At 37.6% G+C, this 13,807-nt stretch overlaps 2 protein-coding genes across 2 annotated transcripts in view; one reads left to right on the forward strand and one right to left on the reverse strand.

The window, feature by feature from the left end:
• Nucleotides 1–231: 231 nt before the first annotated feature.
• On the reverse strand, nt 232–4,218 carry Rrp6 (exosome component Rrp6). Its single transcript, XM_018519448.1, has 6 exons — nt 3,887–4,218; nt 3,527–3,772; nt 1,922–3,436; nt 676–1,220; nt 436–595; nt 232–360 (listed from the first exon to the last, which is right to left on the reverse strand). The coding sequence occupies exons 1-6, from the start codon at nt 4,151–4,153 to the stop codon at nt 304–306; spliced, it is 2,790 nt and encodes a 929-aa protein (XP_018374950.1). The 5' UTR covers nt 4,154–4,218; the 3' UTR covers nt 232–303.
• Nucleotides 4,219–4,404: 186 nt separating this feature from the next.
• The window catches only part of Nuak1 (Nuak family kinase 1), a 21,891-nt gene continuing 12,488 nt past the window's right edge, over nt 4,405–13,807 (forward strand). Inside the window, exons 1-9 of the mRNA XM_018519451.1 lie at nt 4,405–4,811; nt 9,184–9,296; nt 9,603–9,802; nt 10,081–10,551; nt 10,801–11,311; nt 11,412–12,513; nt 12,603–12,950; nt 13,059–13,432; nt 13,573–13,805. Coding sequence (XP_018374953.1) covers nt 9,199–9,296; nt 9,603–9,802; nt 10,081–10,551; nt 10,801–11,311; nt 11,412–12,513; nt 12,603–12,950; nt 13,059–13,432; nt 13,573–13,805 — 3,337 coding nt within the window. The 5' untranslated portion in view covers nt 4,405–4,811; nt 9,184–9,198. The remainder of the gene's footprint in view (nt 4,812–9,183; nt 9,297–9,602; nt 9,803–10,080; nt 10,552–10,800; nt 11,312–11,411; nt 12,514–12,602; nt 12,951–13,058; nt 13,433–13,572; nt 13,806–13,807) is intronic.

Genomic DNA, 13,807 nt, shown 5'->3' on the forward strand with positions numbered 1-13,807 from the left:
GATACATACTGTATACATATATTATTAAAGAAAAAACAAAAAAAATGAATGAGTAATTTGATAAACAGTTTGATTAGTAAATTATATTCAAGTACATCTTTCATATTTTAGAAAATATGGGAAAATTTCTTTAAAATTATTAATATGAAATAAAAAAGTCAACGTCAAATATTAACCTAAATCCAGAAACACAATATTTTTATATACAGTATACACTTGTACATACAGCCCTTATTGTTGTCAGGATTTATCTTTTTTCTAAAGATAATTTGATGGAAAATGAAAAAAAAAATTGCGTTGTAATTATATATTCAGTTTTTGCTTCTTCCACTTCTGGAAGTGTTTCTCCTTCTTCTTTTGCTGCCATAAAATTTTAATATAAAAATATTTTTCATATTAATTATTTATGAAAAAAATAAAACAATATTTACTTACTCGAGGTTGCTGAAAATGAGTCCGATTTGCACTACTTTGTGTACTGCCACCTTGGAAACTGCTAAAGTCTACTGATTTGTAATCGAATTTTTTTGATGGTAACAAACCCTGTTTCTCCAATATTTTCTCATTCGCTTTTTTGTCACCTTTTTTCCTGGCTCTGTCACCACATTAAGAATTCTGTTATTACTACGCACAAATATATGTGTTGTATTTTCTTTTTTGAAACAAACAACTTACCTTATCGATGTTACAGAATTTCTATTATCACTCTGAACTTGTGCAAAACTCTGTTGCAACTTTTGTTCTTTGATTTCCAGTGTTCTTTGTTTTGCTTTCTTGGACATATGCACAGTTTCAACATTTAAATGCGATGTCGATGTAGAAAAATTATTGCCGTCGTTCTTTTTTTGACTCTCATTTCCAGTATCAAATTTTCTCTTCCTTTGTCTACGCTTCAGCAATTGATTGAGAGTTATTCTCTCGGACTTCTTTTTCTTTTTGAGTTGAACCTCCGCTTGTACATTCTTTTGAGACATTTGTTTAAAATGTTCATAAACTCTGTTTTTACTCTCGTTAATCTCAGCCTCGTTTATACATTCGTCCTGGCTTTTCATAGTCAATCTCTCTTCTTCTTTTTCTGTTTCTTCTTTCTTTTGTTGTTCCTCTCGTTCTTTTGCTTCCTGATCCATTACCATTGGTATGACACATCTATATCTCATAAACGGACTTATAAATATAATCTTTTTTTTATTCCCATTCTTACTACCTTTTGTTTCTTCGTCCTGAAATAAAAAGTGTAACTCATTAACATATTTACACACATATATACGCACGCACGCACGCATACACACACATTATATACAGGGTGTCCGGAAAATCGCTCGCAATTCTCTGGGAAATGATTCGAGACCTAAAAAGAAGGAAAAAAATATATAAACATAGGTCCGGAAATAAGTCATTTCTGAGTTATAACCACTTTTATGTTAAAAAAAGTGTAATTTATTTTTCGTAATTGCAATCATAATTTATTTTATAGTGTTTTAACATAAATAACTACATTTTGAACTATTTTGGTGTGAAGTATCCCTCTTTTTTATTTTTTTTATTTTTAATTTTTTCTATTTTACTAGAGGGATGCGGACTATGACTCCATGTAGTGCATCCTGGGTAACGCTAAAATAGTATGAAATATAGTTATTTATGTTAAAACACAATGAAATCAATTATAATTGTAATTATGAAAAATAAATTACAATTTTTTTAACATAAAAAAATTGGTTATAACTCGAAAACGACTTATTTCCGGATCTATGTTTATATAGCTGTTTTTCCTTCTTTTTGGGTTCCAAATCATTTCCCGAAGTATTGCGGACGATTTTCTGGACATCCTGTATATCCAAAGCACTCTATTTCCTATCTATAATTATCATTATCGTTATTTCCTATCTATAATTATCTTATGTTACTATCACTATCATTTTACCTCTGATATAACTGGTGTATCGAATATCGTTATAGTATGCTTGGTGGTCTGACACTTGTTTGCCTCTGAGAGTTCTGATCTCACAATATTTTTGTTTAAAAGACATGGCAAATCTGCTCTTGCTTCTGTACCACTTGGTACATCATGCGGTATGTATAAGGAAGCTCCAATGTCCGTATGACTTTGTTGTGTCGGTCTCTGCCGAATGTCCTGTTCAGCAATAGATTTTACAAGCGGTTGCTCCCTAGCTTTCAGTACTATCTTGTGTATCTTCAGTAAGTTTTGTCGCACTAATGGCGGAATTGGATTACAACATGCTAGAATACCCTGCATTTCACGTGGCAGCGTCTCAGCTATATTGAGTAGCATGTGGTTCGGTAATATATAGCCGATACTGTCGTCCTCCTGCCTTGCTGTGAGATCTCGCCATCTGTGCAATTCCATAAGCGCATATATCTGTTTATTGTTGAAAGACTTTTGACTCTTCCTGTACATGTTCATACAACTTTCCTCTGTCCAAATTGGTTTCACATACGTGCGCTTACAAATTTCAGCGCTTTGATCATACACAGCCTTCAAGACATTGCTTTTGCCATTAGCCGTATCAATCAATTCGTTCTTCAGCATGTCTTTTACATAAAGCAAATAATGTGTATCTTCTCTCGCATATTTCATTAGTTCTAATGGTAAAGGCCGTATACGCCAGTCGGCTAATTGAAAATGTTTGTTGGGATCTATACCACAATATTTGTTTAATAGATAAGCCAAACTGAGATAGGGTAGGTTGAGCTGTTTTGCAGCTTGATGGGTGTCAAACATGTTCACTACGTACAGCGACAAATCCCTTTGGAGCCACAAAATGTCCATATCAGCACCGTGAAAGATCTTCAAGATTGAAGGTTTTGTAAAAATTTCGTTCAGTTGATGTAATTCTGATCGTAGGCTCAAAGTATCAATTAAGTAATCGGTTTGTATCGTTGATATTTGCATTAAGCAAGTTATGCCCTGAAACGTTCTATAAGAGTGATGTTCCAAGTCCACAGCTATTTCCTTATGATTTCTCAGATCTTCTAGGAGAATGTTGATATCAGCTGGCTTATCAATGAATACAAAATTGGTATCGTCCAACGGCTTATATTCAACAGGTATTCTCTTCTTCAGCTGACATTCCGGTGTTTCAAACTTATCTAGTTCAAATTCATAAGGGTGATTGAAGACTTCGCCATGTTCATCTTCTTCGACATGAAGAGCCAATGGCTTCAGGGAGTTTGGTTTATCCTTAATTCGAGGCATCCATGGCTTTGAACTATTATCAATTTTATCCTTAAACATCAATTGTGGTCTTTGTATGTTTTTTCCACCCAACAACCGTACTTTATCTGAATTATCTGAGACTTGGTTGGTATTAGTCTTTATATTCCAAGTGCCATTCACAACTGGTTTTGGCATCTGTGATACAACCAATTCTACCTGAGGATTTCGTAGAATACCACTTTCCTCATCCATCAATATATTCTGAATAGAGAACACAGAAGCAAGAGAAATTATTAAGAAACTACATTTATTTTAAAAATTCAAATTAATATCTAATTATAAGATGCTTACAGCTTGATCTAGTAGTTGATCATTCGCTTCTAATAAAAGATCGAACTTTTCATCGATGTCTCGATTTTGGATGTTAGTAGAACCTCCTGTTAATTTTATTACGCTCTGCATTGTAGCCAGTATTCTCTCCTTATCTTTCTGTCTGGCATCATTAAAGCTTGGAAAGCAAGCGTAGTAATTGAAATTGTCTCCAGCAGGTAGATTATTAGCTGCTTTGATTCCAGCTCTCATCGCATCAAATGCATTCTGAAATACATACATTGCACTTTGGGACTAGAATCTTTTTTGTTTTACTTGCCAAGATGTATTTGCGTGAAGGACACAATCTTGGCGAGAAAACGTCGACATGAGCAAGCATACCTGAATGTAATCTTCGAAGATTGCATACCCAGGAATAAGGCGAATCGACGGTCCATCGTTCTTTTCGACTTCTATGTCATCATTTTGCGAGACGTTCGCCTCATAATCCCAATTTTCAGCAAATTCCACATGTTCCATATTTGCTACGTGCGCACTCGATTGTATCTCGAAATCATCCTCTCCTTCTGGAGCAACGCGAGGTGGAGAGTCGCCCATCGTTCTTCGTTTCCGAGTTTTCCAACACTCGCCTGTTTTTGAGGTTATCATTTATCGTGTGTTTCTGTCCTGCACTATACTGCACTAGAACTTTCTCGTTCTCGCTTTCAACAACTATCAAATATATACCTATCTCACTTTAAGTTCCAAAAGTGTACACTTTCAGCCATAGAAAACAGATGACGGATTTATTCTCGACTCTCGTTCTCGATTGAAGGAGATTGGTGGACCGAATCCCGTCGCTAGTACCATTAATCGCCACCGTTCCTGTGGCGTCGCAGACGTTTTGCGATTCGAACGTTCGCCCGTTCCTGGCGTTTCGGTCGCACACGTCCAAAATTAGTAAATAAAGACGAGATGGCAGCGTTCGAGCCGTGCGCCGTGCCGTCGTCGTCGTCCTCGCCGTCGTCCTTCTCCTCGATCTCTCGCGGAGAGTGTTCGACAAAATGAAGTGGAAACACGCCACGCGTCTCGTGGTTATCCAGAAAAGCTCACGAAATTCAACCGCGTGACTGGCGAATGACAAAGGCTCGTTCCAAAAGTGTATGCGTGAGAAATTATAGTGCGGTTTCGCTCACTGGTGGACGGTGCTTCTCGAGGATTGCGAAGACGGACGGACGGACAGACGCGGATGAAAGGGGAAAGAGAAAGAACGAGAGAGGACGAGAGAGAGAGGGAATAATTCGCGCTCCAGAGTTCACACCGTAAGGTACGAATTCCCGCTATATTTAGTCGGCCCGCCGCGACCGGCGCGAACGTGTATGCTAGAGTTATAGGAATTCGAGTGTGTGTGCGACGTGCGTGTACGTCTTCCTCGGCAATCCTCGGCCTCGGCGATTCCCATTCAAAGCTTTTCGTCCTCGCCGTGGGCGATCGACGTCGACGTCCGCAACGAATTTATTATCCGTTGCGGTCAGAGAGAATACGAGAGAGAGAGAGAGGGGGGGGGGGGGGGGGGGAACAAATATCAGACTATCCAAGAATAATTAGAAGATATCAGGAAAGGTAAAGGGAGTAAGAGATATTGAAAGCGGAGGAAAAAAGTTAGAATAATTGGAAAAACTAAATTTAAACAGAAGGAAAGTAATGGAGTAATTAATACCTCAGATGGGGGAGAGGGATAACGAGTCTGTGATAATTTTATGTGAAACGATACGTCTTACAACATATAATGTTATTTCATAAAATTTGCCACTAATTCTATTTGATATTCCATTTTCAGTTATTTCGAAATTACCTGGTATACTCGGTTGTCACCTGAAATAATCCAAACATAGATCAACTGCTCAAGATGATTAGAAAGTACAGGATCTCTCGCTATCGTGGGCGTCGTGAGGTTATCCAACGATAAAAGAGGCGCACGTTCGTCATCGAGAGAGCAACGCGGCGCGTGTACGTGTACACAAGTGCATTAGGTGTATACATATACGGTACACGTGCATACGTAATCGCAAGCTCGATCCAACTGCCCCGTAAATGACTTATCAGAAGGGACTTTCTAGAGGTATTGGAACGCTATTTTCGTCGATACAAACCTACATACCGTGGCATATTCTACGCATGTTTAATTTGATCTGATTGAATCAAATTCTTCAAATGACTCTCTGCTCTTGCAGGTTTCATAAGAACCTCGAGGATATACGGTATTACGAGATATCCCATCTTGTCTGAGTCCTGTTTTCCAATCGCATAATTTTCAGAATAGGATTCTTAAAACCAATGTATTTGCCAGTAGCTTTAAACTTCCATGATCCTCGATATAACTATCGGATATTGTCGTGCAAATATTCGCGATGGGATAACGAGAACATTTCTCAATAATTACACTTGTCAACGGCCGATTTTCCACAGAGATCTGCATCTGAACCGTTCTTAATCGCATAGGTGAAAGTAAGTTGATAATATTTTAATGAATGACAAGAGAACATCGATTCGCGAGCGCAGTGATGTCATACTTAAACGTATTACATCTTCGTAAATACCTTTACCCAAGAGAGAGAGAGAGGGGGAGAGAGAGAGAGTGAGAGAGAAAGAAAGTGCGAAAGTGCGATCGACCGTGTTAAATAATAAATTCGTAATATAAGTCATTTACCTAGAGATTCTATAATAGAGTTTGGCTACGAGAGCGATTTTGTCAAAGCCTACGAGAGAGAAAGGCATATATTCTATCTCATTTATACTGTCTTAATCTTTAATTAAATTCTATAAGATAGTGTATATTATATGCCTTTCTCTCTCTTAGGCTTTAACAATAACTCATAGCCAGACTCTATTATAGAATTTCTAAGTAAATGACTGATATTACGAATTTAACACAATCAATCGTACTTTCTCTCTCTCTCTCTCTCTCTCTCTCTCTCTCTCTCTCTCTCAGCATAGCCAGAAAGAATAATAGAATTCGTGAATAGAATGTTGCACAATAATTAAGGCCAAAATATAACAAGAAATAATAAAGAAATGTAACATACGCGATAAAGAGTAGATAATGCGAATACGTTTCTACGGAAACTATTTCGTGATATTTTATCCAAGTAGAATCGAATTGAAATAATGGGGGAGACAGTCTGACCAGACGAAGTCCAAAGTGATCAGATTGACGAGAAAGGAATTGATCGCGTGTAAAGAGACAAGAGTCGTTAGTTACGACTCAAGTCAGTTGGTCCTTGGAGATCATCGGCAAGAGCTTTGCCACCGCGGGTCTACATGCTCGCTAAAAATACCGTAACGCATCGAGTGAGCGACCGATTGGGAGTGTATCGAGAGCGGAGCAGCGGCTTCGCGCCTATTTCCATTGTCGATTTTTCCTAATCCAAGCGACATCAATGGCAACTTGTCGACATCGCGTGTCACGACTCACGAGTATGGTATCGAAACCTTCATATTCCAAGTCCGCGGTCGAAAAGAGACTCGACCACGAAATCATGCAGCATCATGACGTTGCTTTCTCAGTTTCATTCACCCTCGGCAACAGTCGCTGTTGCTCACTGAACTTAAGGAAGTTGTAAGGGCATAAAACATTAATATTTACGTTTTAAACAAACTACATACATGTGAAAGTTGTGTTCATAACATTCTATTTTTGAGTAATACATTTTTATAGATTATTTTATGTTATTTTTATTGTTATAAACAAAAATTTTTTAAATAATAAAAATCTAAATTTTTTTGTATAAGTACTTTAAGTATTAAAAATGACTTGTGCAAAGTTTCATTGAAATTTACCAATTAGTTTATAACAAATAAATATTTTATTTATTTACTGAACAACTAATGTCTGCATCTTAACGTAACTTTACATAAATATTTTTGGATTCATAAAGTACTTATACAAAAAAAAATTTAGATTTTTATCATTGTTTTATAACACATTTTTATATATGTATTTCTATTAGAATACAAAAAAAAATATTACTTTTTATTGAAATAACTTTGGATTCAGATGGTAAACTGTCTCTAATTTTTTTGTATTACTTTTAAATGCAATTTAGAATAATCTGTAATTTTTTCAAGTAATTCTTGACATATTGCATTTGCCTTACAACCTCCTTAAGCGCACTCGTCAGCCGTTCGCCATCACGCGAGACGATGCATTAATAGCCAGGCGACGAGGCTCTCGTCGCGTCGTCTGCCGTCTCGGACGAACCGTCCGTCAAAGAACTTGGTAGGATCATCTTCCTTCGGGTCTTATCTCTCAAAAACAATCCTTGGCTGGATATACGCAACGAGATGCCGTCATTCAATGTTAATCGCATCAATACCACAAATATTTATTTTTGTTTCTTAAAACATAGGTAACAAGTTTTTTTATCTTTAATATCGCAATCGTTATTCAAAAGTGTCGATATTTCGACTAAATTTTTTATCAATGCGATTAATCTTTCCCGACAAGATAAAATTTAAAAGCTTTGGAAATTTACTGTACTTACATGCGTAATTCATTGGTGAACCAACTTTGAATCTTGACGAAACTAGCGTAATTTATGCAAGTGCTTAGCTATTTTGGTGACAAAAATTTCTCGCGAAAAACTCTAAGAATTGGCTTACCGTTTTGTACCGGTAAGAATAATATCTCTTTATCGTTTGAAAGTAAAATTAATGGTTTTGAAACTGCAGTCAGGTATATAGAATAAAGATAAATTACTCGAGAGAAACGAGACTATAGAATTTAGAATTAGTTCTGAGCTTGTTAATACATATCAACCAAACTGGCCAACAATGTGTTATATACATATTGTATTGTGATACTTTTGTTTTAATAGATTACAGTCTAATAAAGTAGAATATATGTATAATCTGAAGCTCTGTTTGAGGAAAATGTCTGTTTTATTTTCACTTGACCTTGTATCTTTTGCAGTATAATATGTAATAACCGTGTCATATAGCGTACGTTGAAATTGCTTTTGCTATTTGATTTACATTTTACTATTATATATCTATTATAATTTATTTTTTAATATATTTATTCTTTTATCACACAAATCGTGTTCACCCAGCGTATTCACTAAATATATTGATTGCATCAGCATATAATTCTTACCATTCGCATTCATATGATGGATTAAAAAATGTAGATCGACAATATTGTGCACAGTTAAGTTAGGTGTTACTGTAAAACACTGATCTGAAGATTTTTTCTGAAGAATTTATGAATGTAGAATTTAGTGACGAGGAATCTTTTTGGTACGTATAGGGAGGACAAGGAGACAGTGCAGAGAAGAAATCCACCGACGATGGGTCGGCACATACACTGGCGTCTTGACGCCCGAAATAAACTTACCACATTCTCCCTCTCTCTCTCTTCCTCTTCATCTCTTCGCTTTCGCTTTCTTCATTTCTTAATGTAAGACTCAGATAGCTATAGCTACCCTTTGCCGCTGTCATTCTCGTTTATGAGAGAGTAGGACCACGCCGACAGTTTTCCTGGAAGATAGGAAGCAACTAAAAAAAAAAGAAATTGAGAGAGGGGGGGGAGGAGAGAAGAGAAGAAAAATCGTGCTATGATAATGTTGATATTTTGAAATACAACAAAATTAAAATATTTAAGGAAAAACATTTGAATCTGTGATGTATTTTCTTTCCAGATAAACGCAGACAAGATGGTTGTCGGAGAAGCAAGTATACATAATATAATGGGTGGAATGGAGAGCACGGGTGGAGTGCGTCTTCATAATCACAAACGGAAGCTGAAGCAAAGGTTTGTAAGTCAATTCTAGTTAAGTTAAGTCGTGTAATATATATATTATTCTGCTTAAGTGTACAGAAGTGTTTCCAAATGTATGGCTTCAGAAAAAGAAACCAAAGAAATAATTCCAATAATTACCAAATATAACACATTGGAATAATCTTCAATTGTTCGAAATAGCTTCAATTGCTTGAGATGAATAAAGTTTGATAGCGATTAATTTAATAGATGAATAATTGCAATTACAAATTTGCAATTCCATAATTAGATTCGATTAGACTGATAAGAAGATCATCTACTAATATTCTCATCTCATAGGTTTGACATCATAAAGAAATTAGGGCAGGGCACCTATGGTAAGGTGCAGTTAGGAATAAACAAGGAAACTGGCCAAGAAGTGGCGATAAAGACAATTAAAAAATGCAAAATAGAAACAGAGGCTGATCTCATCAGAATACGAAGGGAAATACAGATCATGTCGAGCGTTCAACATCCAAATATTATTCATATTTACGAAGGTAATGTTTATGACATAATAACTTATGATCACAGTAAATTATTATTTGGATGACACAAGTGTATAGAAGTAATCTATGCTATTTATGAACTAGTTAATCTTAGCTTCGATTAAATTCTCTTTGTCTCTTCGTGACAGCTAATGAATTGATAGGAAAAGGAATCGATTAGAATAGATATAGATGTAGGCACGATTAAGATTGACTTCAATAATATTAATGCTTATTTCCTTAAGAGTCTACTTAGCAGAATTATTAAAAGATGATCGTTACTGTTATAGTATTCGAAAACAGAGAGAAAATGGTACTGGTGATGGAGTATGCAGCCGGAGGAGAATTATACGATTATCTAAGCGAGCGCAAAGTTTTGAGCGAACACGAGGCCCGCAGAATATTCCGACAGATAGCCACCGCTGTTTTCTATTGCCATAAACATAAAATCTGTCACAGAGACTTGAAGCTTGAGAACATTTTATTAGACCAAGTTGGAAACGCCAAGATAGCCGACTTTGGTCTTTCGAACGTGTTTGACGAGCAGCGATTATTAAACACGTTTTGCGGCAGTCCGTTATACGCGAGTCCAGAGATAGTGAAAGGAACTCCTTATCATGGACCAGAAGTGGATTGCTGGAGTCTAGGTGTTCTACTGTATACATTGGTTTACGGTGCTATGCCCTTTGATGGGTCTAACTTCAAACGACTAGTCAAGCAGATCTCACAATCTGATTATTTTGAGCCTAAAAAATCATCCCGTAAGTATAGCATTCGTATAACGCGCGACGTCAACACGCTCGCGTGCAACTATCAAAAGTGCCAAAAAGCTAAAGTATAAATTACGAGAAATTTTTGTCAATTCATCGAACTGACAAAAATTTCTCATAATTTATTTGTGTGAATTAGCATAAGACTTGGTAATCTTATATTGAAGCAATTTCTTCCGAAATTTGTATAAAGTAAATGAAATAATAATTTGATTTTATACAATTAAATCTTTTTTATAGCCGCTTCGCCGCTTATAAAGGAGATGCTCACGGTGTGTCCCAGTAGACGTGCCGATATCGAGAGAATCTGCACTCACTGGTGGGTGAATGAAGGCTATGAACAGAATTGTCTCGATATCGCAGAGGATTTAGCGGCTCAGACTCCAGTTCGATTGGATCTATTGCTCTCTCTAGTGCCACAGTCGGCCAGCGCCGAGAAATTGCTAGTAGGGGGCGATCAGCAAGCAGGCGGAGATGTCGCGAATAATATGTCTTCCGATACGTTGGTACCTACTAGGTGTCATTCAGTTGGTAGTTTAATGGAGCTCGATCAGAATAACTCCGACAGGAGAATAAGAGAGTTGTTCGAGGAGGAGCCGAGGTCTTTCGCGGCTGGAGACGCTAAGAGAAAGCTGGAGACAACACCGTCGATGGATGAAACGACTGCGGCGGGCGTAAAGAGGAAAGAGAGGTCTAGAAGGAAAGAAAAGTCAGACGAGAGAGAGCCTAGGACGTACAGATCTTCATCTAGGTAAATTATAAATATATGTCTTGAAACTATTTTCTAATCAATATTAACATTTAATTCCCATTAATATAAAGAGACATAACATCAAACATTGTTGTCCCAGACATCACTCAGCTCCAATTCCAAATTCTATATCGGAGGAGGCGATGGAGGTGGAACCGACAGCCATTGTAACTGTTCCTATGAGTAAGACTGTTGATTTTGAGAAAATAGAAGCAGCTTGTCTAGAGCTGATTGAAGAATCAAAAGAAAGATCGCCAAGTAAAGAAAGAAGTAAGACTCCGTTGATAAGCGAATATCAACAGTCACGCGAGCCAATGTCTATCGAGGGCGCTCAGATTTGTGAAATTAATCAAAAGGCTAGCAATGAGCAAGATAAAGCGCAACAAAAGCGTACAAAGTCTCCTAATAAGAGTTTATACGAAGACGTGGAAAAAACTGCTTCAGAAAATATGAATAAGATAACAAATGAAATAGCATTCAAAAAGTCAGATAATCTGGAATCAAAAGTGCCAAATAAAAGCGACACGAGTGTTACAAACGAAACGTCGCAAGATATACAGCAATTCGAACCAACGGAGAACGAGTTCAAAAAGCTAAAAGAAAAAGCGCTTTCTTTAGACTCCGAACTATCGAATGAAGTGGCAAACGTTCCATCTGTTAAGCCCGTTGAGAGACGACGCTCCAAAATATTCGAAACGGCTGAAAAATTCAATCAACTGTCATCTACTGCGGAAAACGAGAAACCTAAAAAGATATTTATTCCCGGTGTTAACGTAGGAGGTGCAAAACGAGCTTTCGAAAGAAAGGCCAGTCTTACCGCAATCACGCCACCCCCTACAAAAGTCAGCGCGTCTAAAGTTATTATCGATGTGCCAACCACTAAGACAGGCGAGAAGGATGAGCAGAAGCAGACACTGGGGAATCAAGAGATCATTGCCACCGAGGATAAATTAAATAAGCGAGATGAAGCGAAAAAACGCGCTATCGATATCATTAGTGGCGCGATCGGTAAGCCTCCAATGCAGAAGAAGTTGAACGGCTCGCCACCGAGTTCAGTATCGCCTCAGAGCCCAAACTCCAAGAAACTCGGACTGAAGGTACAGATTGCACCGAATGACGTGCGATCTGCTACGGTGTCTGTCTCCACGCCAATTGAAACAAAATTTGACCTTGATGTTAAGTCAACGGCACCAAAAGCAACTGTAAGTACGAAACTAAAATGTTGGTGTATTGTCTACAAGTTCAACTTCAACTTCCATCTAGTTTTGTTTTATTTCTTTTTCTTTAATAGACGACTAGTATATCTGACAGTACAACTGATATCGAAACTTCGCAATTGGATGAACCAAAGATATCTAGTAAAATGGAAATAACATTAAAGAGTGCAACGTTGCCCAGACGAAAAACAAGCAAAGCTGAAATTACATTGTCCGGGGTCAGGTCGCCAGAAACTGTAGCGTTCAAGTCCGAAGTAGAAGCTAAGATTGATGCTTTCCAGCCGCAGAAACTGCGTACACAGAGATCAGAGGTGGCGTTCCCGGTTGCCGCGGCGGTGCCTCATGCAAACAGAAGTTCAAGTTTAGAACCAGAAGATAGACCTAAGGCTACACCGCCGAAAGAAAGAATTATACCTATTCAGGTACAGAAAGATCAACATGTTTATTTTGAAAACATATATATTTTTTTTATTTGAGAATTGATGAAATAAGAATTGTTTTTTTGCATCTGTAAAATTATAAAAATATAGGTAGAGACAGGACATGAACGTACGCAGCATTCATCCACACCACCGCCTAAAGCGTCAATGTCCCAGAGATCAATGTCTCAACAATCGAATTCTTTGTCTCGCCAATCGACTGCCGATTCAGACACGGACAGCGCTCTCGGGCCAACTGTGGGATCGGAACCAATCAAAAAGAGTCCTAGAGAGTACATAATTCCTATCGCGGTAGAGGGTGGCGGTTATGTTACTCCCAGATCGGGTAGTCTGGAGCCGGAGAGTAAGACTGGTACACCGACAAGTACGAATCCCTCGAGATCCCGATTCGGTAGGCCAAGAAGAATGAGCTCTCTATTATCGGATGCTAGCGAAGATGAGTCTCCTTTCTCTCCATTGCATGGGTAAATGTAGTTAATCTTGATGGTTTATGTCAAATTCTATTTTATACTGATATAGTTTGAGAGCATTAGCTGACAATAAATATTACAAATTTAGATCTGTATTACTAAATTTAAATGATAATCTTTTTTTTTCTCAACAGAGAGGATTTGTTGCAAAGACATATGCATCGATTGAGAAGTTCGCGACCATCCAGGCAACCTTCCGAGCACGCCGACAGCTTGTCATCTGGCGAGGACGACGATGATGACGGTTTCGAGTTATTGACTGCCGAAAACTTGTTCTCTACGTTATTATCTAGAGTACGAAGTCTGACGCAGCGACTCAATGTTGATGATAATCGATCTGGCAGTTTTCCAAGTAGTAGACTGTTCGGC

This window comes from Trachymyrmex cornetzi, unplaced genomic scaffold (genome assembly GCF_001594075.2).
Source record: "Trachymyrmex cornetzi isolate Tcor2-1 unplaced genomic scaffold, Tcor1.1 scaffold83, whole genome shotgun sequence".
Taxonomy (NCBI): domain Eukaryota; kingdom Metazoa; phylum Arthropoda; class Insecta; order Hymenoptera; family Formicidae; genus Trachymyrmex; species Trachymyrmex cornetzi.